Below are 26,072 nucleotides of genomic sequence, written 5' to 3' on the forward strand. Positions count from 1 at the left end.
GCGGAGAACGGAAGGAATTTTAACAGCGATGTCTGCAGCTGTAGCACCGGGGAATGACAGTGTGATAGCGTTAAAGAACCTGATGCCTCTCATGATACTGTCGCCAATGATGAGCGTAGAGGGGGCGAAGAGTGGGGCAAGTGGTGGACGGGAGGTTGTGAACTTACGGGAGAGGTGGCGTGGAGGGCTTCCGGCTGAGGTTGCGTCGGGGCTGGTGTGCAGAGGAGCCGCCGCGGGTGCCAGCTGTCCCTGTGGCTCGGTGTCGGTAAGGGTGGAGGTGATGGTGGAGCGATGGAAACGCGGCGATGAGGAGTCTACAAACTCGGGTTGTAGACAGCTGCCATGATGGTCCAAGTCTTTGCCGACGGACCCGGCGGAGTGGCGGCGAACCGCGTCCCGCAGCAGACGTCGTCGGGAGGTTGCGGAGGATATCCGGGTTTGGGACCGCTGGGTTTGTTGCTCTCCGGAGGAGGACCGAGTGCTGCAGGTCGCCCGCGGAGGGGAGACCCTGCCGGTGGAGCCAGGCTGAGCCCGGGGGCCACCGCACGTTTGCGCGGAGGTGGTCTTTGCGCCGGCGTCCAGCGGCGACCGGGAAGTAGCCGCCCCCGATGAGGAGGCCGGCCGATCCGCAGCGTTGGACGTCGGGGGGTCCAGAGCCTTTGGCGGTCCGTCGTCTGTTCGGATGGGAGCCGCAGAGGCTCCGGCAGCTGGCAGGTTGGAGGAAGAGGAGGCGTCGCCGCCGATCAGCGTCGCCGCCGGGTTGGCGGGCCGGGGCTTGGCCGGTAGGGACAGAGCCGCAAAGCTGATGAGATTTGGTCGGGCCGGGGAGACGGTGTGGTCGTTGCGGCTGCTTTTGCCACGAATGACGACCTCGGACCAGGATGGATGTCGGTTCGGGGTTGAACAGGACGAGGGCCGGGGGCTGACGGGGACCCACGGGAGGGTGTCATGGAGGGAGGACTGGACTGAAGCGAGGTAGCGGGACTGCTTGCAGGCGACGTTCATGTAGGAGGTGAGTATATCTGATTTGATTTTTAGCTCCTCAGTTAGACGACGGATGTCAGCCTTCAGGCGGATGATGGTTGTGTTGGCTGCATCTAGTTCAGAGGTGTGGGGGGGGGCAGACAAGGAAGTGGTGTCCGGTGAAGAGTCCCTGGCTGTGTCCGCCATGTCCCTGGCTTCCGAAAACTAAAACTACTCTTGTCATGTTTGATTTAGTTCCTGCACATGTACTGCAAACCTCTTGTTGTAAAATAGATTTTTAAAAAACAAGGGTGTTGGAGACAAAGTTGTAATAATTTAGAAGCAATCTATCTAAACAATAAGACAGTTAAAGAAAGCCATTGCATTTTTTATTCTCATTTTTATGATTATCTGCAGCACGCAGCTAATCTTTCGAGACTATAAAGCAACACCTAAACAACTTATATTGGTCACTGTGTATCATGTAAATTCCTTTTTCTAAAACTGTTGCCCTAATCTGTTTATTTACAGTATTCAAATGATTTGTGTGCTTGTAAATCTGCTGCTTATTGTGTGCTTGAGTAATGTGTCTTGTTTTGTGCACAAAATATGTAAGTCACCACAATTCTAATGTGATTGGTGACTTTGTTTTAAGTCCACAGTGAACACTGTCTTGACTAAGACAATTTTTTTTCCCTGTGCACATGCTTCTTCCAAAGGTGATTTCCAAACTCTTACTTAATTGTGGATCATCCCACAGGGTACAGCCTTACTGAGTGTTTATATCATAAGGAGAATACTTCCTTGAAATAGGTTCCAGTTCAAGGTTTGATTTGTTAATGTGTTACCATGAGCATGTACTGTGATGCATGTTGATACCTTTGTTACTTGTCAGCTGAATGCCTTTCTGTCTGTTTCTGCCTCTGTTTCCATATAGCCTCAGGGAATTGGTGAACCCAGTGTTTACCATGCTGTGGTGGTCATCTTCCTGGAGTTTTTTGCATGGGGTCTCCTCACCACCCCAATGCTCACGGTAAGCCAAGATACACGCTCTCACATAGACACACTGTTATGTAGATAACAGTTTGTCCTGTATTTACACACCTACCCTCTCTTCTTTGAAAGCCTTGCCAAAGAGTGGCATTTCCCATTGACTGGAATACACAAGGTCCATCAGGGTCTATAAATAATTAAATCCTATATCAATTAGAGGAGATCTTTGATGGAGCAGTTTTGCTTTTTGTGCATGTATTTTGGCAGATGTTTTGCTAGGTACTAATGAACTGAGAAATATGAAAAGGGGCATCAAACAGTAGTATTGTCTGAGCTCCAGTTCTTTGTTGAAAAGGCTTATCAGGGGGTCACTAGGCCAGTTTGTGTTGTCAGCCCACAGCACATATGCTGGCCAGGCAAACCATGCAACACATTCACCCCAGCAGTGCACTGCATAGCAGTGTAATGTAGTGTGGTTTCAGTATTCGCTACAGGCAATTTGAACAGCATTATGTAGAAAAAATTCACTCCAAATGTTGCACACGGAAATTCAGTAATACACAGACACATGCTTCATTAAAAATCTGCTTTGTAAAGGAAGTGGTAAGATTACTTCTATGATATGCTTTACTTCATACCAGCAGGAATTGTCTATTAATAGTTGTTCTTTGTAGCGTTCTCTGTAGCTTTTTTATCTTTCAGCCAAATTCTGCATTGATTGAATTCCTGTCCTTTTTTTGATGTACATGCATTTCCCTTACAACATTAATTACTTTGGGAAGAAACCGGTATCTCAAACAAACTATGAGTAAACATCTGTGAGCCACATGATGTAAACCAGACAGGCTTATGCAATTCATGCTTCTCAGCAGTCTCGTATTTGCAGAGGTGGTTGTATGTGTAACTGTTAAGCATTAATCACTGGGGTTTTGTTGCCCTCACAATCCTTGGGCAAAGGCAAGATTTGCATTTTGGACTAATCAGAGGCTGCCTGAAGATGAGAAGGACTGCTTCACTGCTCCCAATGAACACAGTGCTTCATTAGTATCCAGCAGCAACAGTCTTCACTGAGCTGTGTGTGTGCGTGTGCACGTGTGCGTGCGTGTGCAGAGGTGTGTGTGTGTGTGTGTGTGTGTGTGTGTGTGTTGGGTAGCTGACTCCCGGAGGAAGAGAGGGGATTCTTAGCTATGCCATGAGGTTTTCTCTCTGTACCTCAGAACAATAACCAGATCCGTTTTTTCAGTCCCAATCAAGCTCCATATGTCCTAAGTTAAACTAAAGCTTCATGTTCCCACACCAGTGTCAATGACACTTAACTGTAATACCTGCTGCACACTGACATTATGGACTTTGAACTCAACACCCAATGGATTTTTAGCTATCTGAACACACTCTGCAACCCTTTTCCATCTATTTCCACAGAGATAAAGCACCATAGGAACACAACATCTGGCTGCATATATTTTGAAATACATTACCGTGTTTTCGTTTATTTATATAGTGTGTTTACAATTAGAGTTATTAAATAACTTTATTTTGTTTAAATTTTTGATGTAACGACATCCAACTTGATAGTAATAATATAATAATATTGTAATAAAATTTAGAGAATTGTTCAGCCTTGAAAAGGTTGTGTTCTCTGATTACTTTGTTGTATGCAAAGAATGATTTTTTTTAACACAACAGTGTTTTAGGAATAGTAAACTGTTCTTGCTCTGTTTTCAAATATTATAACGCGTATAACACAAGAGATTTAACAAACATTTGAGATTGATAATAGGCAATAATCACAACCAAGTATTAGCGTCGAAAAAGACCTTAAAGTTTGTAGTTTCTGTGGCTGCACTCTGACTATTTCAGACATATTTACTGCATTAATAAATGTTTACATTGAAAAATGCACAGGGAAACAATCATGGTGTTAAAAAGGTAAATTATCCAGTCATCCATTTTCTATTCATGAATTATTCTGCAACCATGACAACACTTAGTACAGACCAAAACTGGCCACTTCATTGGTTTTGGAAACTATTTAGGTCACTTGACTGCGAAAGCAACTGCAAGTGTGGGTTTAGCTGTCAGGTGTAAACAAAAAAACACAGACTTTACAGTCTTTCCCTCCTAATGTAGTAGTTAGTGAAGTGTTAGTTAGTTAAACATGTTGGAGATAACTTCTGAGGACTGAGAATGAATCCAAACCCAGGTTTTCCAGTAGTTCTACTGGCACCCTTAAAAAGGTTGTCTGCAGCTTTTATTACCAAGGTTCATATGTAAATTGGGCTAGATTTTGCACTTACATGAGGACTGGCAACAATGTTTATCTGCAGAGTGATCCTGGCATTTAAGCAAATAATGCTAAATGTCTAAATCATGCCTAAATGGCAAAGCACCAGAATATTTACAGGTGTTTGAGCATACTAAAAACCAGTGTAGATATTATACTGGGCATATTTGAAATTTTATCAAAATTCAAAAGAGAAGCTACAATTAAGGAGGGGGGGTGGGAGTGGCGGTGGCGTACAGTGTGGTCACATCTTTTTACTCCCTCAAACTCAAATTTAACTCTGAAATATACATAAACCACATTTAAAACAATGACTTCCTTTTGACAGTGTGATGCTGACTATGTGAATATGCTGGTTTCATCTAAGTTTATCTGTTTGCTTTTCAGGTTTTACACCAGACATTCCCCCAGCACACATTCCTGATGAATGGACTTATTCACGGTGTGAAGGTAAAAGATTGCATGGCACATGAACATAACAACTTGGTCTATCTCTGGTCAGCATGATGGAAATATACAAGTGACACATGAAAAGTGACAGAACACAGTCATTAATTCTAACTAGGGATGTCCGATAATATCGGCACACCGATATTATCGGCCCAATATTGGCATGAAAATGCATTATCGGTCAGTATCGTTATCAGTTTTTTTGCCTATCATAAAAAAAACGATAAAATAATGTCCGGATTTCAACGGCATTCACCGGCACGCAAATGATTACATCATCAAACTGCATCTTGAAGGGTGTAAACAACCGGGCCAGATTTCCGGTATGTTGTGCCGGCGTTTGGCTCAAAAAAGAAAAAAAAAGAGAAATAAAAATGATAGGACTACATTGCCAGTCGAGTTCGTCTACCAATGGAATGAGGGGAATGCAGCATTTGCTCTCAGCCAAAAATCACTAGCCAACGGGAAGTAGAGTGGGGTCGGGTCTTAGAAAGAAGTTGAGATCCAGCGGCGGGTGAGTTCATTGTTGTCATGGTCATAGTGACACCGTGGTGCGATCTCGCAGTGATAAAGAAATCTTTAACAAATCTGTGGATCCAGACTATAAGCCACATCACTGCCAAAATCTAATCACTTGGTTCTTGTGTCATTTCTGACCTCCCCTGAAAATTTCATCCAAATCCGTCATTACCTTTTTTTTGAGTGACGTTGGTCACAAATAGATGGAAAGACAAACGTACGCTGATCGTCGCATAACTTCGTCACGTTCCTTGGCAGAGTAAATAAAAACAAATGGCGCGTCTCCGTGGTTGGAAGAGATAAAGAGATGCCAAGCCCTTCGGTTGCTGGTGCAAAAAAATTGAAGGAGCCTGGTGCTTGCTTCTGTACCGTGGTGCTCAAAAAACTCACATACGCAACTAACGGGAAAAGGTGCTGCCACGTCATGAGTCAGACCCACAGAGCAGCAGTCCACTCTGACACTCACAACTCGTTTACCAGGAGCAACAGCCAATGCTGAGGGACTAACGTCAGACTGACCGGGTTTATGATTTAAAAACACGCGTGTGCTCGTTCATTGCAGAACACGACTTGTCGTTCACCAGATCTCAGCCACTCGTTAATCTGTATAAAAAGTTGGCTTAAGATAAAAATGCTTTGTCAAAAATGTCCGTGTCAGATCAGCATGCTGATTCCATAAATACACATGGCATAGCACCAGCATTTAAGAAATGAGCACTTTAATGTTTTTGTTGTTATTATTCGAACTGAACTATAGTTTGCTGTTATAGACTATATTTTTATTTATTTTTTGCACTGTAACTGTTTGCATAGTTGTATTTCAGAATAAGTAGTGCACATATTGTTAAACGGTGAATCAATGTTCTTGTCCCATGTCTTTTACTGATTGGTTGCTAAATAATATATTTGGACCATGTTGTAGTCAGATGGAGTACCTACCACCTACTGACCTTTTTAGTATTACTATAATCTGCATTCTGAGTTTGTGAAGGCAGATATCTTCATTTCTTTGTTTTGTTGTACCCCGACCCCCACCCAGAAGCAAAAACGTTCAGGTTTAGGAATATTTTTCACTTTAAGTCCTGCAAGTATGGCTGTAGTAACAAGCCTTACTGTGCCTGACTAACAATATGTCTGTGGTTTGAAATTATTTCCAAGCCCACATATATCGGTATCGGTTGATATTGGAATCGAAAATTGAGAGTTTGACAATATCGGCATATCGGTTTTTGGCAAAAAAGCTAATATGGGAAATCTTGAATTCTAACATATTATCGCTGGTTGTTATATTTACAGTATCTAAATAGCAGGCAGTATCTTTGTGTTGTTTGTAATGACTTACATGGTTATTGCAGACAGTTGCTTTGGGAATTGACATATGTGGGTTTATCAGAGCCAGTGCTAATTCTTGGTAAACAACTAAGACCAATATCTGATATTTGACACAATTTACAATAAATACTGTATTTTAACAACTTGTGATAGCTGGGAAGCTGTCATTCTAGGCTGCTTCATTAAGGTTTACTATAGGTAAAAATGTACAAAAAAAATGGAAGTGATGGTGTCAGAATGTCATGGGACACTCGGACAGTCTTCTATTAAATGTATGATTGATAACCATTTGTCTCCTCTTGCAGTCAGGTCTGCTGTTCTCTGTTTTTTAATCTTCCACTGTTTTATCACTTTTATCGTTCACTAAAGCTGATATCTTAAAGCATTATTTGTTGTTGTTTTCCAGAAACTTTCGGGGTAGTCTGTGGTTATTTCCTAACTTAGCCATTAACATAGCCTTAGCCACAGTGAAAGCAGCTAATTTCCCAATTTGTGTCAACAGATTGTTTTTCTTGTTTAATTTTTGGGGGCTGTAGCTCTGCTCTGCTAGAGAGATGAGTCCTTCAGTTAGAGCAGATTGTTAAAATTAATCTTACATTAAATAAAATGTTACAGGTACTCCGGATGGCATTAGCCACAGGCCTTACTGTTAGCATCTTAGTGATAGCTTAGCCTTAGCCTAAGGTTGTCAGCAAAATAAGTTCCAATTACACTGGTCTGTCCCTGTCAGTACACAGTAGCTTTGAGTGTTTATTGGCTGTTACTTGTGACGTGTAAACAACCAGCTGTGGGCACGATATTGCTGAGGCCACGAAGTAACTCCAGGCAAAGACAGGCTGCTGCATCAGAGCCAAAGTAGAGCATTTAATTTATCAACTGTCCCTATTTTCTCTGTTAGCGTGCTTAATGCTTCTTCACAAGGTATTGAGAAGTAGATTACCTTCATTATACTTCTGTAATTTGTAACACTGTGAGTTGGGCAAATATTAAAATTATTTTTTTAATCAAATGATGCCATATAGTAAGGCACATCAGCAGATAAATAAAATGTTTTTTACCACTACAGCTGTTAACCCACATCCTTCTTCAGCATTGCAAGCTCATCTCAATATTATTTTCCCTTGGAAGATATGCTGAGCATGTCTACTGTGGTTCATCACTCACCACCAATGCAGTTACATGTTAACACCTGCAATCTGCCTAATAACTGTGGCAGGTTCTGTAGCTAGCTAAAGCAAAGCTCCATTGAACACATTTGAGGTTGAAGTGCTTCAAGCTGGCAGTAGTTGTTCAGGGAAGGGAGAATGTCTAAAGATAGGTTGAACAGACGTGTTTGTAACTACTTCACATTTTATATGCTGTGGTGATGTCAACGTAGCAGGCTTTGTTATTCTGTAATTGAAATATGCAGAAATTAGACTGTAATCCAGAGGAAGTGTTCAGAAGCTTTACTAGATTTACAAATTTAACAGTGACTGCCAGATTATGACAATTGTTTGGTCAAAGTGCAATTAAAAATAAACTCATTTCACATGCTGGTACATGCTCACATGTCTAATTTTGTTGTTACAGGGAAAACAAGCTATTATTTCAAACACTAAACAAGTTTCTTCTTTTATCAGGGTAACAACATTTTAAAGATCTCTGTCTTCATCAAGTGTCAGTATGTCTCTCAGAGGTTTTACTTCAGATCAGAATGCATACCCACTGGCCTTAGGTGCTTCATTGTTATGTTTTCTCAGGTTTCAAATCTTTATTTAGAGTAGGTGGCAACTGCATGGAACTGATAAGTTTTTGAAAGTGGACTGGTGTTAATTCATACACATAAATGCAGTGTCATACTTAGGTTATCTTTTATAAACTGGTATGCCCGTACAGTCCCTGTGAATTTAGCTTCTGTCAGGTTATTTTTTCTCAGCGCTTGTTTGATACCTCTGTTCTTTGTCATCTGTCTGTCTATCCATCCTTCCTTCCTTTCCAGGGCCTATTATCATTTCTGAGTGCTCCGCTGATTGGAGCATTGTCAGATGTATGGGGACGCAAGTCCTTCTTGCTGCTAACGGTCTTCTTCACATGTGCGCCCATTCCCCTAATGAAGATCAGCCCATGGTGAGTGCAAAATACTGCCATCACTGTAGAATTATTCAGCCTTGTTTTTAGGTAGAAGGTGACGTTTTGTTATGTCCTGACTCGGGCGCTTAACATTCTATAGTAAGATCTATTACAGCAACAGAATGAAGAAAAAAAACACCAAATTGCCAGTTACCAAGATGAAACCCTTTACAAAGATGAGATTTAGAATGTAACAGTGTTTCATGGTAGTGCAACTTTTTTATTTTGCCTGTGCTCACAAGACTAACTGTTTTTGTCTTTCAGGTGGTATTTTGCAGTCATCTCCATGTCTGGCGTCTTTGCTGTCACCTTCTCTGTGATTTTTGCATATGTGGCAGACATCACGCAGGAGCATGAGAGGAGTACGGCATATGGTTTGGTGAGGAGATGTCTGAATTAAACAGATTATGACAGTTTGTGAATTCCCAATGTCCTCCACGAAAGAGTTAAAACAGTTCACTGTTTGAAAGAAATGGTCAATTTCTTCTTGTTGTACTCAGTTAAGCTCTATTTCCCTGTCCCCTCAGGTATCAGCTACCTTTGCGGCCAGCCTGGTTACCAGCCCAGCCATCGGAGCTTACCTGTCTGTAGCCTACGGTGACACCTTAGTGGTGATTTTGGCCACAGCCATCGCCCTACTTGACATCTGCTTCATCCTGGTGGCCGTACCAGAGTCACTGCCAGAGAAGATGAGGCCAGCATCATGGGGAGCCCCCATCTCCTGGGAACAGGCAGACCCTTTTGCTGTGAGTAACAACACAATACTGCTATCAGTCCTTGGTTTGAATAAGAACATTTTACCTGGATAGTAATTCAGGGGTAAGCTATTAGGTGAATGTTTTTAGTTCACATTAGAATAGACCTGAGTAGTTGAATGTTTTATGTTTTAGCAAAGACCTTCCTGCTGAGAAAACACTTAATTTTGCCACATATTTTGTGTAGGGTCAGGTTGTCCACAAACAAATTCCCTCAGTCGCAAAAAAGACACATTTCTAACATTCAGTCACTGATTATTACAGTGAACTAGTACATGACCAGAACACCTCAATTGTAATAAATTAATTTTAATCGGGTAATAATTCTGTAGCTACAATGAAGACTTGTTTCTTTCTAAAGAAAATCAAATGTAGTTTATCTTTGGTAATCCTCTGGCGATGACAGCCATGACAGAAGATATTTTGTTGTGAGGTTGTTTGTGCATTCGTCTTTCCCCTTTGATGTGGCATATCTTGAACACCTTCAGGGAATTTCTACAGATTTGTCACAAACATTATCTTTAACTGAACAATGAAATGATGAGAATTTTGTGATTAAAAGTGTGACTTCATAAAACATGATTTTGATTATAACTCAAAAATATGTATGCTACTTATGATGAAATTTTAAAAACCAAAAGAATAAAAAGATGATAGCAACTATATAATGCCTTAACTTTATTATTGTGCACTGTTTGTTATTAAGGTGAAACAGTGCGCATCTTGCTACATAAGACAAATGTCACAAAATTTGTATACATGAAATCAATACGTAAACTGGACCTTGATTAGTTGGCAAAGGCATGCAATTGTGAAGCAGCAGTTCTGTTCAAGTCTGGTACAGTAGCTTTGTACTTCTGAGTAGATACGATCAGATATCCGCCCTCAGTACAGCAAAGACAATTTCATTTACCTGAAAATGTGAAAACCGCTGAAGGATTAGTTAATTCATGTTGTAGGGCAAAATCCACAGTCCTAGGTCTTTGCAAAAAATAATTCCAAAGTTTATCTTGTGCTAGTATGAGACTTTGGTGGTCGGGATTAAGTTAACTATCTTTAATATAAATGCTATCAGTAAAAAATTATCTTTTTGTTATTGGTCCATTGTGGCTTAGCACAAACCCAAATACGAAATTAGTACAAGGAAAGTTAAGATACTCGCTTGATGTGATTAACACAGATTAAGTGTCAAGTGCAATCTGTGTACACATTGACTTGAAAATGTTTTATTGACATATATAGCATATGTGTACACAAAATTTTAATTTGCCTATTTGACTTCATCAGCCTATCATTTACAGTATTTGTGATGATAATGGCAGGGCACTAGCCAGTAGAGGTGGTTTTGTTGCTTAGGGCTTATTGAATAAAGAACCTTGATTAAGTCAACATATCAGAGAAGCCAACGACATTGCTCAAATTTTTAATTCTTGTGATGAGTTTAAGCATTCTTGCTTGTGTCTTTGTTAGTCTCTGCGTAAAGTGGGCCAGGACTCCACAGTGCTCCTCATCTGTATCACAGTGTTTCTCTCCTACCTCCCCGAGGCCGGCCAGTACTCCAGCTTCTTTCTCTATCTCAGACAGGTAACACTCTGCATTCACTCCCTGCTTACACATTTCTAGAAAGACTAGATTGTACGCAGGGACATGGTTTAGACACATTGCATACACCTGTGACCACATGAATCAGACTCATTCAGTGTAACACAGAATTGTTGAATTCTAAGGGAAAACACCATTTGTTCTTAAAATGTGCATGTTGTACGTGACACCTTTTTAGTTTCATCATTTGTGTTGTTAATTTAAAGCTGAAAATGCTACTGGAAAGCTCATGGAATAATCTCAGTACAGCCAGAGGAAAATTGCAGACAACACATTTCCACCTACACTGCTCCAAGATTATCAGGTTTCCTGAGCAGCCTGTTTTCAGTGCGTGAATAAGTAGAGCAGATTCAATAAGTTTCTTAACACAGTGTTACCACTGGAAAACCAGTGCCAGTTTAAGCACAAGCAGCTAGAAATGGATAACTTTATTTGTAATGCTGTGATAGCATGTGGTTACAGCTGCCAGCATCGCGGTGAACTAAGGAGGTGTGATGTCTTTCTTTTAGCGCACTGCTTGAACTAAGGGTTAAGTTTGGGTAAACAGTGTCAGATGAACCAGTTAGGTAGGTTCTGTCACACACAGGCTCATACTTCACTGTTACCATCATGATAAGGATAATAAGGTAGTTCTGGAGCACTGGGGCTAGTATTACTCACCACACCTTCTGCCCCCCTTGTCCTAAAATTGCTTTATCATCCATCTCTGTACATTCGTTATCATGAATTATACACACCTCAAATCAGCAGCCCTACTCCTTCTGCTGTCTGTAAAATTGGAGATAAAGGTCATTATATCTGGCCTCAGTTCACCACAGGAGGAAAAAGAAAAGTACTTCTTCACAGAATGAAGTAGTAAACATTACGTATTAACAAAAGATCATAAACAAACGCCCTTCTTCTATTACGTTTGGTGGAAAGTGCGCAAAGGCTTTTTGTGGAGATCAAATGTCTCAGTCAGTCATGTCCTAACCTGTGCTCCATCTGACGCTCTCTCGCCCTCAGGTGATAGGCTTCTCCTCAGAGACAGTGGCTGCCTTTATCGCAGTTGTGGGGATCCTCTCAATACTAGCCCAGGTACTTGAACATGCAATATTGAGCCTTCTTGTGTTAAAGTTTAACCCTCTGAGCAGTTTCTCAGAGGAATTTCTGGGAGTTTTTTGCTCCTATCTCATTTTTACTGGCTGTGGGCGGATTTTCACTGCAATATAAAGTCTTGCACCTCTATGGAAACAGAACAACCATGCCTAGAAGTCGAAACAACTCAAGAATTTCTTTTGTGTAGTCTAACAACATTATTTTTTTATTTTTTTATTATTAAAACAGAAAAAAAAGTTTATTTTACAAAAAAATAAAATATAATGGAATCACCGTGTACAATATTTGTGCCAACAGGTGCTGCTAACACTGCTGGAAAAATAAGGCTATAATTTCAAATTGTTTCCATACTTGTCTCCCATCCGCTCTGTGTAAGCATATAACCTGCACTTCAGCTTTGATTTTTGTGTTTCCCTACAAAAACAAAAGTCACACAAGGGCTGTCAGAAAGTTGAAAATCCAATGATTCTTTCAGTTTTTAATTCCCAGCTCTGTGTGTAATTTTGGTGATAAAAATGCACATGCTATTGACCTTAATTAGCAGGTTTTAGGGTTCAGAGGGTTATTTATTTAACTTATTTTTGTTCTACTTAAATTTTTGTAATTATTTACATTGACAGCTGATTATTTTATTAGTCAAAATGATTTTTTTTCTTTCATTTTAAAAAACTGTCTAAAACCCAGTCATTCTTGTAAATATTATTAATGGTTAGTAGTGAATGTCGTTAAAGACCAAGGAAAACACATAATTTGACTTGAACAGTGTCAGTGCTAGCATGAAATTCTGGTGATTAATTAATTACTCAATTACATATTTCACCTGTATGTCAGAGTCTGCACTGAAGAGTAAAAACTGTAAAACTGAATTGCTACATTGATCAATGCCTGCTAAGAACTTTCTTGTACACCTTGTGTGTCCTTAGACGGTTGTGCTGGGGATCCTGATGCGTTCAATAGGGAATAAGAATACAATCCTGCTCGGCCTCGGCTTCCAGATCCTCCAGCTGGCCTGGTATGGCTTTGGCTCTCAGCCCTGGTCAGTATTTGTTAACATTGCTAACACATGGACACGCAACACCTTTCCTTTTTGTTCAGTTCAATAGAACTCAATGTAAACAGGATGCTGTGGGTTGAATGAGTAAAAACTGAGCAGTTATGACCTCAAATGGATTTTTCTGAAAAACAAGAGATCTATTAAAAAGGGTGTGTTTTTGTTTTTTTTTCTTCCACCTCTTACTTCTTTCACTTATTTCTTCACTTCTACATACCTAAGTGAAATACAATCACTCAATGAATAGAAATTCATCATCTTCTGCGGCATGGTGTAGAACTTTATGCCTCTGAGTGAGTGTTGGCTTATTCAACCCAACAAAGCAGCAAATATTTACCATGTGAGGCAAGCTAGAATATTGTAGTCTTAATTTTAGCTTTAAGATAATGAAGAACATTGTTATTTACACAAATAATATTTGTAGAATTTGAAGTAGGATCTCATAAGATCACATCTTAAAGCAGAATTTAAATAAAAATCATTCAAATCTACTGTTGAGGCTCAGTACCCTGTAAACTCAGATTTTCTATTGTTTCAGAATTATTAAAATGCCAAGGTTCTTTGCGGGTTTTAACTACAGTTCATTATTTTGTTATTTCACTACTCTGACAAACCACTAGAGGGAAGTATAGCCTTAAATTGCAGGAAAACTTTTTACAGGTCTCATATGTTATTACCTAAAAGCATTAGTTTGATACGTTCACAGACATTTTCCCATTTTTGAATTTGCAATTTGAGATTTGGTCCTTTCAAAACAGGATTTCTGTTTCTCAAAAGTAATATAGCTAATGTTTTGTGTGTAGACATTCAAATCTTGTAGTTAAGTAAATTGTACCAATTCAGCAAAGTAAAAATATTCTATAACAAGTGAAAGTCCTACATGAAGAATCATACTTAAGTAACAGTACAAGTATTAACAGCAAACTGTAGTTAGTATCAAAGTAAAAATACTGGTTTGGTCCCTTATTTGAACATTTATTGAAATGAAACCATGTAAGTTACTTTCCACCACTAGCTTTAAGTCTGTAAATATGCAGAAAGATGTTGTCAAACAACTGACCACACACATAGATCACACTATCAGTTTCATTTCTCTTGAGGAAAGGGATCATAGCAGCTTCTCTGTCTCCTCTTTGACCTTGAGGAGAAGGCACAGTGAGCATAATATCTATTGATTCTATATAGAAACATTGACAACATGTGTACTCACTGCTCCCCTGCTTTGGTCAATACCCTGGAAATTAAGTTAAATAAAGATCAAGGTGGTTATATTATATAATAAGGGGAGAATTCTCTGCTTGTTCACAATAAGGGGACAAAGGACTGTTTTTCACCTAGTGTCTCTACTTCTGAATTAAAATGAATTCATGTGATTTCTGGACTTACTTTATAGTGAAATAGGTGGGGTTTTATTTGTTTGTTTGTTGCTTTGTTTTTGGATTTTTTTTCCAGGCTGAGTGTTTTAACAAGAGCAGACCTAAGAAATTTTAAATCACCTTCACAGACATGTACAAATCCAGTTTTCCAAAGGTTACATAAAGGTTTTTTTTTGTTCCTAACATCAGTGTGTTGTTGGTTGTAGGATGATGTGGGCAGCTGGAGCTGTTGCAGCCATGTCAAGCATCACTTTCCCTGCCATCAGCGCCATTGTGTCCCGTAATGCAGACCCTGATCAGCAAGGCAAGTTTCTTAACTATTTGTTGGCATGTATTCACAGGGCTTTGGTTCAATGCTAGTAACACACAAATCAAAACCTGTTACCAAATGCCAACACTAAAACAATACTTGTTCATTATTTTATGGTACAGATAATAAAAATGTTCTGCTGGTAAATAAGACGTTACATTTTCATAAGTGCATCAGTGTTTGCTTTTGTCCTAATAACAGCTATAACAACTTTGCCATAGAGTGTAAAATTAGCTTTAGTAATGCACGATAATATCAGCATAATTAACATCTGTATTGGTTAATGATGGCTTTAAAATTAAGTAAAGCCCACACATTTTTCATTGAAACTAAGGAATAAAAATGAGTGAAGCATGTTTTAGATGTGAATTAAGATATTATCTTCTAGGTTTGCATAATTATGTTAATTTCACTGCAGGAGAGACTTCATGTCCTCTGCAATTTGGTAGAATAAAGTTTGTGCATACTGTAATTTGATATCAGCAATTATCACAAAAGAGTTAGAAAATATTGGCAGAATTGTAATATTATGTGTTTGATATGGGGTGCTAGATTTCCTGTTGCTGACACACTTGAGTAATGATATGAGGTGGGAAAGTCTAAAGTATACATGTATCAGTTCAAAATCTGGGACATTCATCTGTTTAAATGGTATTGGTAACTGTATTTGAAAAAAATACATGTCACTGCTGTCAGAGAAGAGAAGACACACTCAAGTTTTGTTGTATGCTTTGCCTTTTGTATGTTAAATAACAGCAATTCTCATTCTGATTAAAATTTTATATGTTTATGTGTCATGTGTAGGCGTTGTCCAGGGGATGATTACTGGAATTCGGGGCCTCTGCAACGGTTTGGGTCCTGCTCTTTATGGCTTCGTTTTCTACCTGTTCCACGTGGAGCTGACCGACACCGACAGCTCTGGGAAAGGTGCCAAACTCAACATGGCCAATCCAACAGATGAGGTAAGGTGTAATGAAAAAAGACATTTAACCCTCTGAACCCCAAGCAGTTTTGAGCATTTTTTACTGCAATATAAAATCCTGCACTTCAGTGGAAACCCCACAGCTATGGCTAAAAGGAGAGACAATTTCAAAATCTTTTTTTGTGTAGTATGTCAAAGTTATTATGCCATAAATCATTAAAAATAGAAAAAATGAAGGTGGAATTTGTTTGATTATTCTTCTCCTTTTTTGTGAAAAATGAAAAGGAATCAGTGTGTCCAACATTTTTTCAATTAGTTACCATACTTGTGTTTTTTCTGCTCTGTGTATACGCAGTTCAGCCTGCTACAGCCAAAAAGTCCATGAATTTTAATTACAACTATTAATTGCTGTGGAGTAGAACACAAAATCTTTTGTTATTTACAGAATTTGACTTTGTAAACAATTATTTTTGTCAGATTTTTAAATGAGACGTAGATTGTAGTGATTTTAATGAAATATCCCCAGTTTAAGTTCAGATATGGCTGTTTTTCCTTACGAGACCTAAGGTCATGTCATTAGTTTGAAGGCCATCAGAAAGTTGAAAATCCATTGATTGCGCCAGTTATCCAGTTTCTTTCCAAAACAAATTTAGTAATTCTGATCATGTCTTTAAAATCTGTTGACTGGTTATGGGTTCAGAGGGTTGAGTCCTCTACAAGCATATTTTGTGCATAATCAGAATTTGAACAGTTTTCTAATTTATGTGCCATGTCTCACTTTAGAGTGCCATCATCCCAGGTCCTCCCTTCCTGTTTGGTGCATGCTCAGTGCTGCTATCTCTGTTGGTGGCTCTGTTCATCCCAGAGCACACGGGGCCCGGCATGAGGCCTGGTGCCTATAAGAAGCACAGCAATGGGGCACAGAGTCACTCCCACAGCCCCCAAGGCAGTGGGGCAGAGGGCAAGGAGCCACTGTTGGAGGACAGCAGCGTATAACCTCAGCTAAGGGGGGCGGACTCCCAATGCGCCACCACAGAAGCCCCTGCACACATGGACAGATACACACATTTTACCACATCGACACACATGCACCTCAGGCACACATCAGACTCGAGTGCCAAGAAGAGGCGTTTGTGTCTGTGTGATTGTGTCCACAGCACAAAAGTGGGCAGTCCTTCCTTAGCAGCCCTTCTCCTTTTGAAAGCAGGGTATTCTGAGGACTCTCTAAAGACCCTGTATGAAGAGAGCGTACTGAGCGTTTTTCAAGCTGCGGTGGAAAGGTGTGTGTTTGTATGGCTGAGCTGGACTCCAATTTTTCGTTTCTCTAAAGTTGTAAGAGAGTGGAGCATACAATAGCTTGCCCCCCTCTTGGTGCAAAACAGAACCGAGGCATTTCTGATTAAGAGTATGTGTCGGGGTATATCTCAAATGTTATTAAATCTTTGTGTGACTCTTGATATTCCTCCTTAGTTAGTCAAGTGGCAATACTGTTTGTCCACGAGAGTGTAACAAACAGTTGGTTGCACACTTGTGTAATGCTCTTTCACAAGATAACTTCTGTTGTGATGCTTGTCGTTGCAACTACAGCTCTGTTAAAGCATCCAAGAAGGGAACACAGTTCTTCCTCTGTGTGCACAACAAGGAAACACAGCAACTGTTAACCTGTGAGAGGGGTCTCTGCAAACTAGAGAGGCCCTGCCTGATCTCTGTTAGGATGGTCAACCAATTCAGATACAGAAAGCTTTGTTAGGACCACACTTTGTTTAAATATCACACTTCTTACAGAGAGAAGTGTAGGAGAGAGACCACTTTATTAGCTCAAATGGTTTTTCAATGTTTACTTGCCATTCTCTAGATTAGTAGTACAGTTTGGGTTGTATATTTTTCTCTGTTCAAACTGAAGGCTTGTTGTGCTTCAAGTTTTTATTCAAAAAACAAATGTTGCCTTGAAGTGACTTAAGATAAATATATAGAGACATTACGTAACCTGTATGAAGACTGAGGTCTGAGAAGGCTCTGTAATCTTACACTATCGCTCCCATCGGAGCCGTTACACACTTTCTATTCCTTTGTATTCATGCCCTTCCTTGGACTTTGTTTCCTGACATTTATCACCATCAGGGTTAAGGCTTACAAAATCATGGTTTAATTTTAAGCCTCTGGACCATTTGAAGCTAGCGCGTTGCCATCAGCATGTCAGTGTTGGCACTGACTGTTAACACAGAGTCTTTGAATTAATATCATTAGGTTCAGCAGAATATCAGTCATGCTGCTGTAGTAGAAAATTCTAAGTTTAAGTGTGATGTGGTGAGGTGGATAATGATTTCTACAGTTGTACCTGGATAAAAACTACGGTTTAATGTAATTCCTAACAATTATAAAAGGGGCACTGCGCATTTCTCAAACAACAACTAACAACCAGTGGTTGAAATTATTTGACATGAAGAACCGCATGAACCTGGCTGGTAAATCGTGTTTAACAGGCTGCAGATTTTCCCCATGGAGAGCCATTTGGTCGTGTCAGACTAGCTCTACAAATGCCAGCCTGCACCACCTATAGGAGTGAAATCAAGAGCAGCAGTGGTTTAGGCTTTTAGATGAAGATATGTTGGTGTCACACTGTACGGGCCAGAAAAATAAGATCTGCTCCAGCTTTCAGAGATTAGATAGTTAACAGCTGTACAGTTTTCATTTTAAAGGCTGACATTTGAATGTTTTTTTTCTTTTTAAGGTTTTACATTTTCCACAAACATTTGGCTACAATGAATTGCTATAACATTGCCAATTGTTGCCAATGCCTATTACCAAGACATCACATTCAAAATTCACGATAGAGTACAGTAACAACCATTTAAAGTATACAAACTACAGTTAAAATTAAGTTAAATCTACCACCTTTTTTCTAGCTTTCATCCACTGAACAAACCACTGAATTTAGCAACACTTGAAAATGAGATCGTTAAAGGATCTGTTTCTTTTTCTTGCCTGTAAATGGCCCACATGTCTGTCTTCTGTTCTGAACTACTGCTGCTGTTTTTTCTATCAATAGGCGGCACAGTTGGGACTTCAAGTGCAGGCCTAGAACTGCTGGTACTGTGCCTGGTTTTAATACTTTGTGTCAGTGGCACTGTTCCCTTTGTTCACATACTGTGTTAGAAACTGGTAAATTGTCACTTTGAACCGTTCATTCATATATGCCTCTTCTAGCCAACAGTGGATTTCATGCTGTTTAACATTTTTCTGAGCTGAAATGTGTGTCACATAGTTTGTGCCAAAATTTTTTTGGTTTGCTTTTTTGTACTGCGTGTGTACGTGCTTACGCACTTGAGTGGTTTGAATGTTTTTGTTGTTTTCTCTTGTCTTAATTTTTTTTTTGGCTGAACATTTAAGTTTTAATGCTATTTTTTTTTATAGCTTTTTAAAACTTCATCCACTCATTTTTAGGACTCTTTTCAATTTAGATGGTAAGTAATCGAATGTCCATCTGTCTGTTTTCAGTCTCGTTCTTCATTTAATAACAAGCATTTCACAGTGGTGCGTTACATTTGTTAAGCTTATTTTTCCCAGAATTATCAGTAGATCATAAGTCACTGAATGTTCCAAGTCGAACTGTATATGTTGGCCACACTATGCCCTCAACATACTGACTTAACCTGTCATAGTTTTTATTATTTCAGAGGGGGTGTTACTACACAGGAGGCCGTTAAAGTTGATTTGATATCCCTGAATATAATTCTTGTTTCATTTACCATTCATTGGATCAACACTTAAGTGAACGCATAAATTCAGATCCCAAATAAATTGGTAAGATTCTGCACCAGCCCCATGTGCACTCGTACAGCCTCCAAACAAACAACTGTAAATGTGCAAAAATCACCTGTACTTACAGCAATTGTATATATTTATTGCTCAAGGAGATGACCACCTCGTGGTCTCTTTGGTTGTATGGTGCAGTTATTATGATATATTTCTCAAGACTTACCTGCTAGCCACTCCTGTTTTTAGTACAATGTGGTTTGTGGCCTGAACCCCCTCTCTGTGTGCCTAAAATTAGCCAAGAAATGAGTATGGCAACATAAGTAAATGGTGGTTATTATGTAAATATGGGAAACTAATGACAAACTATTTATTAAAGGTTTATTGTACAATGAAATGTTTTAACTCGTGTCTGTGTTTTTTAAATTTGGGACCAATGCCAGACAACTGACACATGCGCTGTTGTTAATGTAGTGAACAGGGTGCCTCTAAGGAACAGTAATCATTTTATTTTTCTGGAGTGTTGGGTTTAAGACGAGGATCCTTTTTTCAGGGCTGCTAAATCCTAGCACAATAAACAGTGCTCCTGTTGGCTTTTACTTACTGTTAACAATACCAGTCATTTTGTTTAATGCCCTAACTTTGCTGGTTGTTTGTTTAGTAATCCTGCCCTTTAGAGCTTCATGATAGCTCTAATGCTTTCCTCCACCTACACACTGTATACTCCGGCTGGCCTAAGCTCATTTACTTTGTGAGGTCTGAGCCTTACTTTATTAAAGCCACATGGAGGCAGTAGTCAAGTCTGGCAGAAATCCTAAGAAGGCTTTCCTCTGAACAAGTGTGTAGCCGAGGTGGAAGTTGCCACAAAATTTGGTTTCAACCCCATCTAAAATAATACCATGTCATGTAATGGTTCATGAGGCCACAGCAATACATAATTGAATTGCCAGCTAATACTTTGGGGTTTTTAAATTACTCTTTATCTGGATGGTAAACCAATGTTTGACTGCAGAGTTCAAGCAAAAACATGTGTCCCTGTGCTGAAAACAACAGCTCCTTCTTTGGTTATTGATGATACTGATGTTAGTATCAGTACTTGAAGTACCAAACCTTTGGAGATTGATGTGCTTTTTCCTGACTTGTACTGCATTATAATGCTAACCACAAATGGTGCTTTCATCATAATTCGTTCCTGCTTTTATCAAGACCTATTTCAGCTAAATACATTTATTCAATTTTATTTTTAAAAATTTGATTGTTTGGAAGGCTTTATTTTACTCATTTGCGAAGGCATAGATTTTGTTTCTACACTAAGAGGAGGAATGGGGTATTTGAGGTATCGAAGTCATATACAAAGACACTGAGCATCAAATGTTTAATTTCTGGCATTCTGGTGAATTTTTATGCACTAAATTTGTGCATGTTCTGCATCGATTTTTGTTGGAAATGTCTATGTATACGAAAACCCAACATACAAATAATTTATTTCAATAAAATACACTAGGGCTCTCAGGAAATCTGTATCTATTTCAAATATTTACTCTCCTGTAGTTCCACTTTTCCTCTTAAATATCCCTGTTGATTTACCACACACATAGGCATAGTTAATCTTTTGTGCCTTTTGTTTGGTGGCATAACCTCTTTCAATGTGCATGCAATCCACCTATCCATTATCTATACACAGCTTAATCCTGGGGTCGCAGGGGGCGCTGGAGTCTATCTCAACTGACTTAGGGTGAAGGCAGGGGACACCCTGGACAGATCACCAGTCTATCACTGGGCTACACCAAGAGACAAACAATCACACTCACATTCACACTTACAGACAGTTTAGAATCACCAATTAACCTCAGCATGTTTTTGGACTGTGGGAGGAAGCCGGAGAACCCAGAGAAAACCCTCGCATGCACAGGGAGAACATGCAAACTCCATGCAGAAAGATCCCGGGAAGGCCGGGACACAAACCGAGGATCTTATAGCTGCAAGACCACTAAGCCACTGTGCAGCCCCTTGTTACATTAATGATGTATTAATTAATTTCAGTGAATTTAGAAACCTTGGGGACTTTAGTAGCTCATGTTCAAAACTTTATGCATATTTTAAACATATCACACGTCTGTGTTTGATATACTGAAAACACAAGACCAGTTGATGATGGAGGCATTGTTGCACCTGTGAGCAAACATAATAGCAATTTTTAAAAATAAAAGTCCTTTGCTTCTTTTATGTTGTCACTGTGGGGTAACAAATGCATGTGTTTTAAATATTAAGGGGAGATACATACTATGCATCTACGCCTCAGTTCATTGGTTAAGTTCTTCCTGTGACTGCACGTTGATACTGCTGACACTGGAACAGCTTTTTATATTTTTCTAGCATCATCAGGAGTGTAATTTCCTTGCATATGAGCTCCTGGTGTGACACTCTTCACATGTGCTGACGTTCCTACATTAGGTTAATGGTGTTTTTACATCACTTTTGCTCTTCCCTTTGAAAGATCAGTCCACTCAGGCAAACAATAACAACTTGTCAACGACTGTCTGCTTAATGGGACATTTCCACCAACATTACCAAACCAACTTTTGCACGTCTGCGTAGTGTCTGTGTGCCTCACTAGTGTTTCCTTGTACTGTATCTGCAGAAATATGATGATGTACGCAAATGAGTCCAAGTGGAACAGCCGGTGTTACGTGGTCTTAACCTGGGATAAAAGAGATAATAATAAGACTCTTAACCATAATCCATGCCCATTGTTACCTGAAGAGCCCTCTAACAGTGCTGGGCACTGCAGTAGATTTAGTTGTGATGAACTCATCAACACAATGGGGCCTGTATGCATACTGTTGCATACAGGCCTCAGTAAACCAGTGCATCGTGTAATCAATGCCACCACTTTGCTTTGTTAGCATCTTCTACACATGAAGATGTTTGACATGCATTTGTCCACGTAAAACGCTCAAGGCACTAAAAATACGGGGAAACACGTTAACTTGCAGCCTCCGGTGCATGTAACTACATAACACATCAACAAATTGCAGGTTCCAGCTTTCTGGGAATTAGGGGCACACAGCCTTGTCAGGATTAAAAGCTCTGGCAGGCAAAGGATTGGGCATGTTTTAACAAGAGCAACTTTACTGAGCGCTTTAGAGAAGCTACTCAGATGATTTCTAAGACATAAGTGCAAGAAGTGCTCCTTCAGTATCTTTCCATCATTTATTTGCACTCATGTTGGGGATGAATAAAGTCCATGTGACTATTTGGGGGAGCTGCTGGAATGTATTGTCATGCAGAGTCGCTGTCATTGCACATTTACTTTCCAGGCTTCAATTAGGTGCATGAGAGTGGAAGAGCGGTGTTTGAAAACCAGCCTCCTGCACTTGGCTGGAGGCCATACACAGTCCAAAGCTTTGTTATATTACTAGAAATGTGAGTGCCCATTAACCTCAGAGACACAGCACATCCATCAAACCATGCCTCAAAACATAAAGTATTGTCTTTGCAAGTACTGGAAATGGCAGCAGGAAGAAATCTTTCTTTAGAACTGTATACATCAGCCGTGCAGACGCACTAGGAAGGGGAAGTGGGCCCACTGGTTGCTGCTGACACACGGCAGCATCTTTTCCTGCAGCGGAGAAGGGTATCATGCTGGCGTCGAGGAAGAACACTGGGATGAATCATGTGTGAACCTCATTGTTCCTCCAGTCAAACAGGTCTGTGTGAGTCTGGGTTTGTCACTAACCTCTGCCACAATGCACACTTTCCCATGTTCTATAAGCAGACCACCAATGTTTTCTCACATGATTTCCTGGCACTTGTGGTTGACGATTAACTCGGGGATAGGTGTGGGCCTCTGAGAACTGCCTGTTTCATGCTCAAGGCTGGACACAAGTCTGACTTTTTCCTCCAAGGCCAAAATAAGAAAACATTTAAAAGTTGAAATTCCTTGTATTTACCTCTCAGATATCTCTTACAGATTACGTGGACTGACAGAACTGACCCCAGCACGTCATCGTAACAGATTGAGTCAGCCTTATCACTGTGAACTCTGGCCCTGTTGTTTTAGCTGTCACATTCAAACAGGGTGCTACCTACACATTCATATGTTGGAATAAGGTAAAGTGGCAGAAAGTGCAGCTTTAGCTTTTATGTAAGAGCACTTTAATCCCTCCCTGCAGTGAGCTGATCATTTCAAGCAGATTTATGTCATTACCGAGAGAGACACAACACAAACCACCACACCTGTGCGCTGAGGGACGGCTTAAAGCAGCACATCAGAGGGGTTTGCATCTGTGAGGCTTTTAACCACAAATCACATCTATGTTATATTGCTTCCTACTAGTTTCCACAGTCCACCATAAGCTACATTAAGTAGCTTTATTGAACAGAGCACGTATAACTGTTCCCAACTCAAAATCGCAAAATTTGGATGACCTTACTTTATGTCGAGGCTGAAAATGCATACGTGTACCCCTCAGGTCCCTTTTCCGGGGTAGGGAAGTCATTTTTCTGACTTTGGTTTCTTCATGTGTTTTATGTCACATTATATGGACTCTCCTGAAAGATGTGTTTAAATTACACATTGATGGCTGATTCAGCTCTCTGACAACTATGAGCAACAAAAAGTTGTCGTCAGGGAAACTGAAAACAGACAAATATCTAAGTTAAAAAGAAATGCAATACTTGAAATTGCACCACTAATCAAAAGTTTTTCTCATCAACCAAACATTTCCATCGGCCATGTTTCCGTCACGTACAAAAATCTTCTCCTACACTCTAAGTTGTTGTTCTGATTAGAGGGGGCTCAAGCAAGCTACAGGCAGCTATTTTGGACACAAAAAGTCTGATAAAGCCACGGCACGCAATCTGTCCTGCAATGGACAACAACAGATAAAATGAGCAATTAGCTGCTGAAGACAAGCAATCATTTAGCAAGACCAAAACAAAGCAAAAATGCTGAGAGTGAACTTCTAACGTCGTCTAATGCTGAACATATAATGGTGTTCTGTGTTTGTTGGGGGTATAAATAACCACCTAAAACTAACTCTCTCAGCTTGTTTTTTCTCTCCCCCAGTGGCCACAAAATCAACTGATGCAGCTTTAATTTTACAAAAAAAAAATGTAGGTTTTACAAATAATTCTTCATTGGGGAGTTTTAATGTTTCTATTATCTGTACTCTCAACCTATTTAAAACCTGATGTCCATATTTTAATAGTCTGTTTAATGAGTCTCTTGTTCATGTCTGGTTCTTGCAGCCAGTCAACAACTTTTTTTGATGCAGGTGCCAAATTCATAGTTCTTTCCAGGATATCCATGTTTGCTTATTGTTTGCTTTCCGGGTCTGATTTCCAGACAATGTAGCTTATAAAAGCAATGGTTTTTTGACAGCCAACATGTAAATATCGGATGCTGAAGTTTCCTTGAAGGCACCACAAAGGAAGAGTTACTGTACTTTGACAGAAAATTCACTGTTGGGGAGCTGTTCAGGGCTTACCAAAATCATTTTAGATTGAAAATATATCTGTGAGCATGTATGCTTTGTAAGATGGTAACTAGCAATATAAAGTATTCACTATTGAGATTTGTTGATAAGTTGAATGAGTTTTAAGCATAGCAAGGATGTAGATTTTCAGATTTTTGCTGATTGTCATTTTGCTTTTGGCAGCTATTGGTTTCATTTATTGTTGTGCTGTTGAAAATCTATTAATCTGTCTTGTATTTTACACATATCTTTCAACTTTCTATGACATTTTATGGGAAAATATTAAACTTTTCTTGTTATGTGTTGAACTGAGCTAATCTCTAGTGATGGCAGTAATCATTCATGACTTACAGTATACAGCAGACGTGAGTATACCCCTATGTAGTATTAGTCGCATTTTAAATGATTCAAATTGCATCACTTCTAATTGGAACAGTAGGTATATAGTCTTGCAGGCAGTTTAGATTTACTATAATAAAAATACAGGACCCAGACTTAAGGCAGCAAAAGTCAGGGCACCTTTCAGTGCTGAGATTAAATCTTTTTTTCATGCTTTTTATGTCATCATTTACTTTTGATGACCGACTCAATCATCCTCTCCATGGAGATAACCAGTCTTGCACAAATTACTGGAGAGATGTTCTATCATTCTTCATAGTCTTCTGTCTTTCACACATTCTTCTATCTATCTATCTATCTATCTATCTATCTATCTATCTATCTATCTATCTATCTATCTATCTATCTATCTATCTATCTATCTATCTATCTATCTATCTATCTATCTATCTATCTACCTTGTTTTGTATAAATTAAATTATTATAATAGTCTGTGCTTTTTTATTATACTGAAATACAGTTCGGTTATTGTTGGTTTAACTATACTTAAGTTTAGTTTTGAATGCACTCTTTCCGTACTGCTTTGCTATAGTCAAATAAATGTATGAATTTCCTTCACCAAGTATATGTGACTTGTACTAATCTATAAAAACATGCATTGTTATTGTTATTTATGTGTTAACATCCATTCCTAAATCAGACATACACTACGGTTCAAAAGTTTGGGGTC

General features: G+C 39.5%; 1 protein-coding gene across 2 annotated transcripts in view; it reads left to right on the top strand.

The window, feature by feature from the left end:
* mfsd14a2 (major facilitator superfamily domain containing 14A2) overlaps positions 1 to 19,920 on the top strand; it is a 28,173-nt gene extending 8,253 nt beyond the window's left edge. The window contains exons 1-12 of one of the 2 annotated variants that reach the window (XM_055014365.1): positions 877 to 1,012; positions 1,901 to 1,996; positions 4,628 to 4,690; positions 8,523 to 8,650; positions 8,918 to 9,032; positions 9,181 to 9,399; positions 10,879 to 10,992; positions 12,016 to 12,087; positions 13,032 to 13,144; positions 14,742 to 14,839; positions 15,650 to 15,807; positions 16,551 to 19,920. In XM_055014365.1, the coding sequence (XP_054870340.1) occupies positions 1,988 to 1,996; positions 4,628 to 4,690; positions 8,523 to 8,650; positions 8,918 to 9,032; positions 9,181 to 9,399; positions 10,879 to 10,992; positions 12,016 to 12,087; positions 13,032 to 13,144; positions 14,742 to 14,839; positions 15,650 to 15,807; positions 16,551 to 16,763 (1,302 nt within the window). In that variant the 5' untranslated portion in view covers positions 877 to 1,012; positions 1,901 to 1,987 and the 3' untranslated portion in view covers positions 16,764 to 19,920. Of the gene's footprint in view, positions 1 to 876; positions 1,013 to 1,900; positions 1,997 to 4,627; positions 4,691 to 8,522; positions 8,651 to 8,917; positions 9,033 to 9,180; positions 9,400 to 10,878; positions 10,993 to 12,015; positions 12,088 to 13,031; positions 13,145 to 14,741; positions 14,840 to 15,649; positions 15,808 to 16,550 lie in introns of those variants that run through there. The other variant, XM_023265639.3, reaches the window with a different exon arrangement.
* The last annotated feature ends 6,152 nt before the right edge of the window (positions 19,921 to 26,072 follow it).

This window comes from Amphiprion ocellaris, chromosome 10, assembly GCF_022539595.1.
Source record: "Amphiprion ocellaris isolate individual 3 ecotype Okinawa chromosome 10, ASM2253959v1, whole genome shotgun sequence".
NCBI lineage: Eukaryota > Metazoa > Chordata > Actinopteri > Pomacentridae > Amphiprion > Amphiprion ocellaris.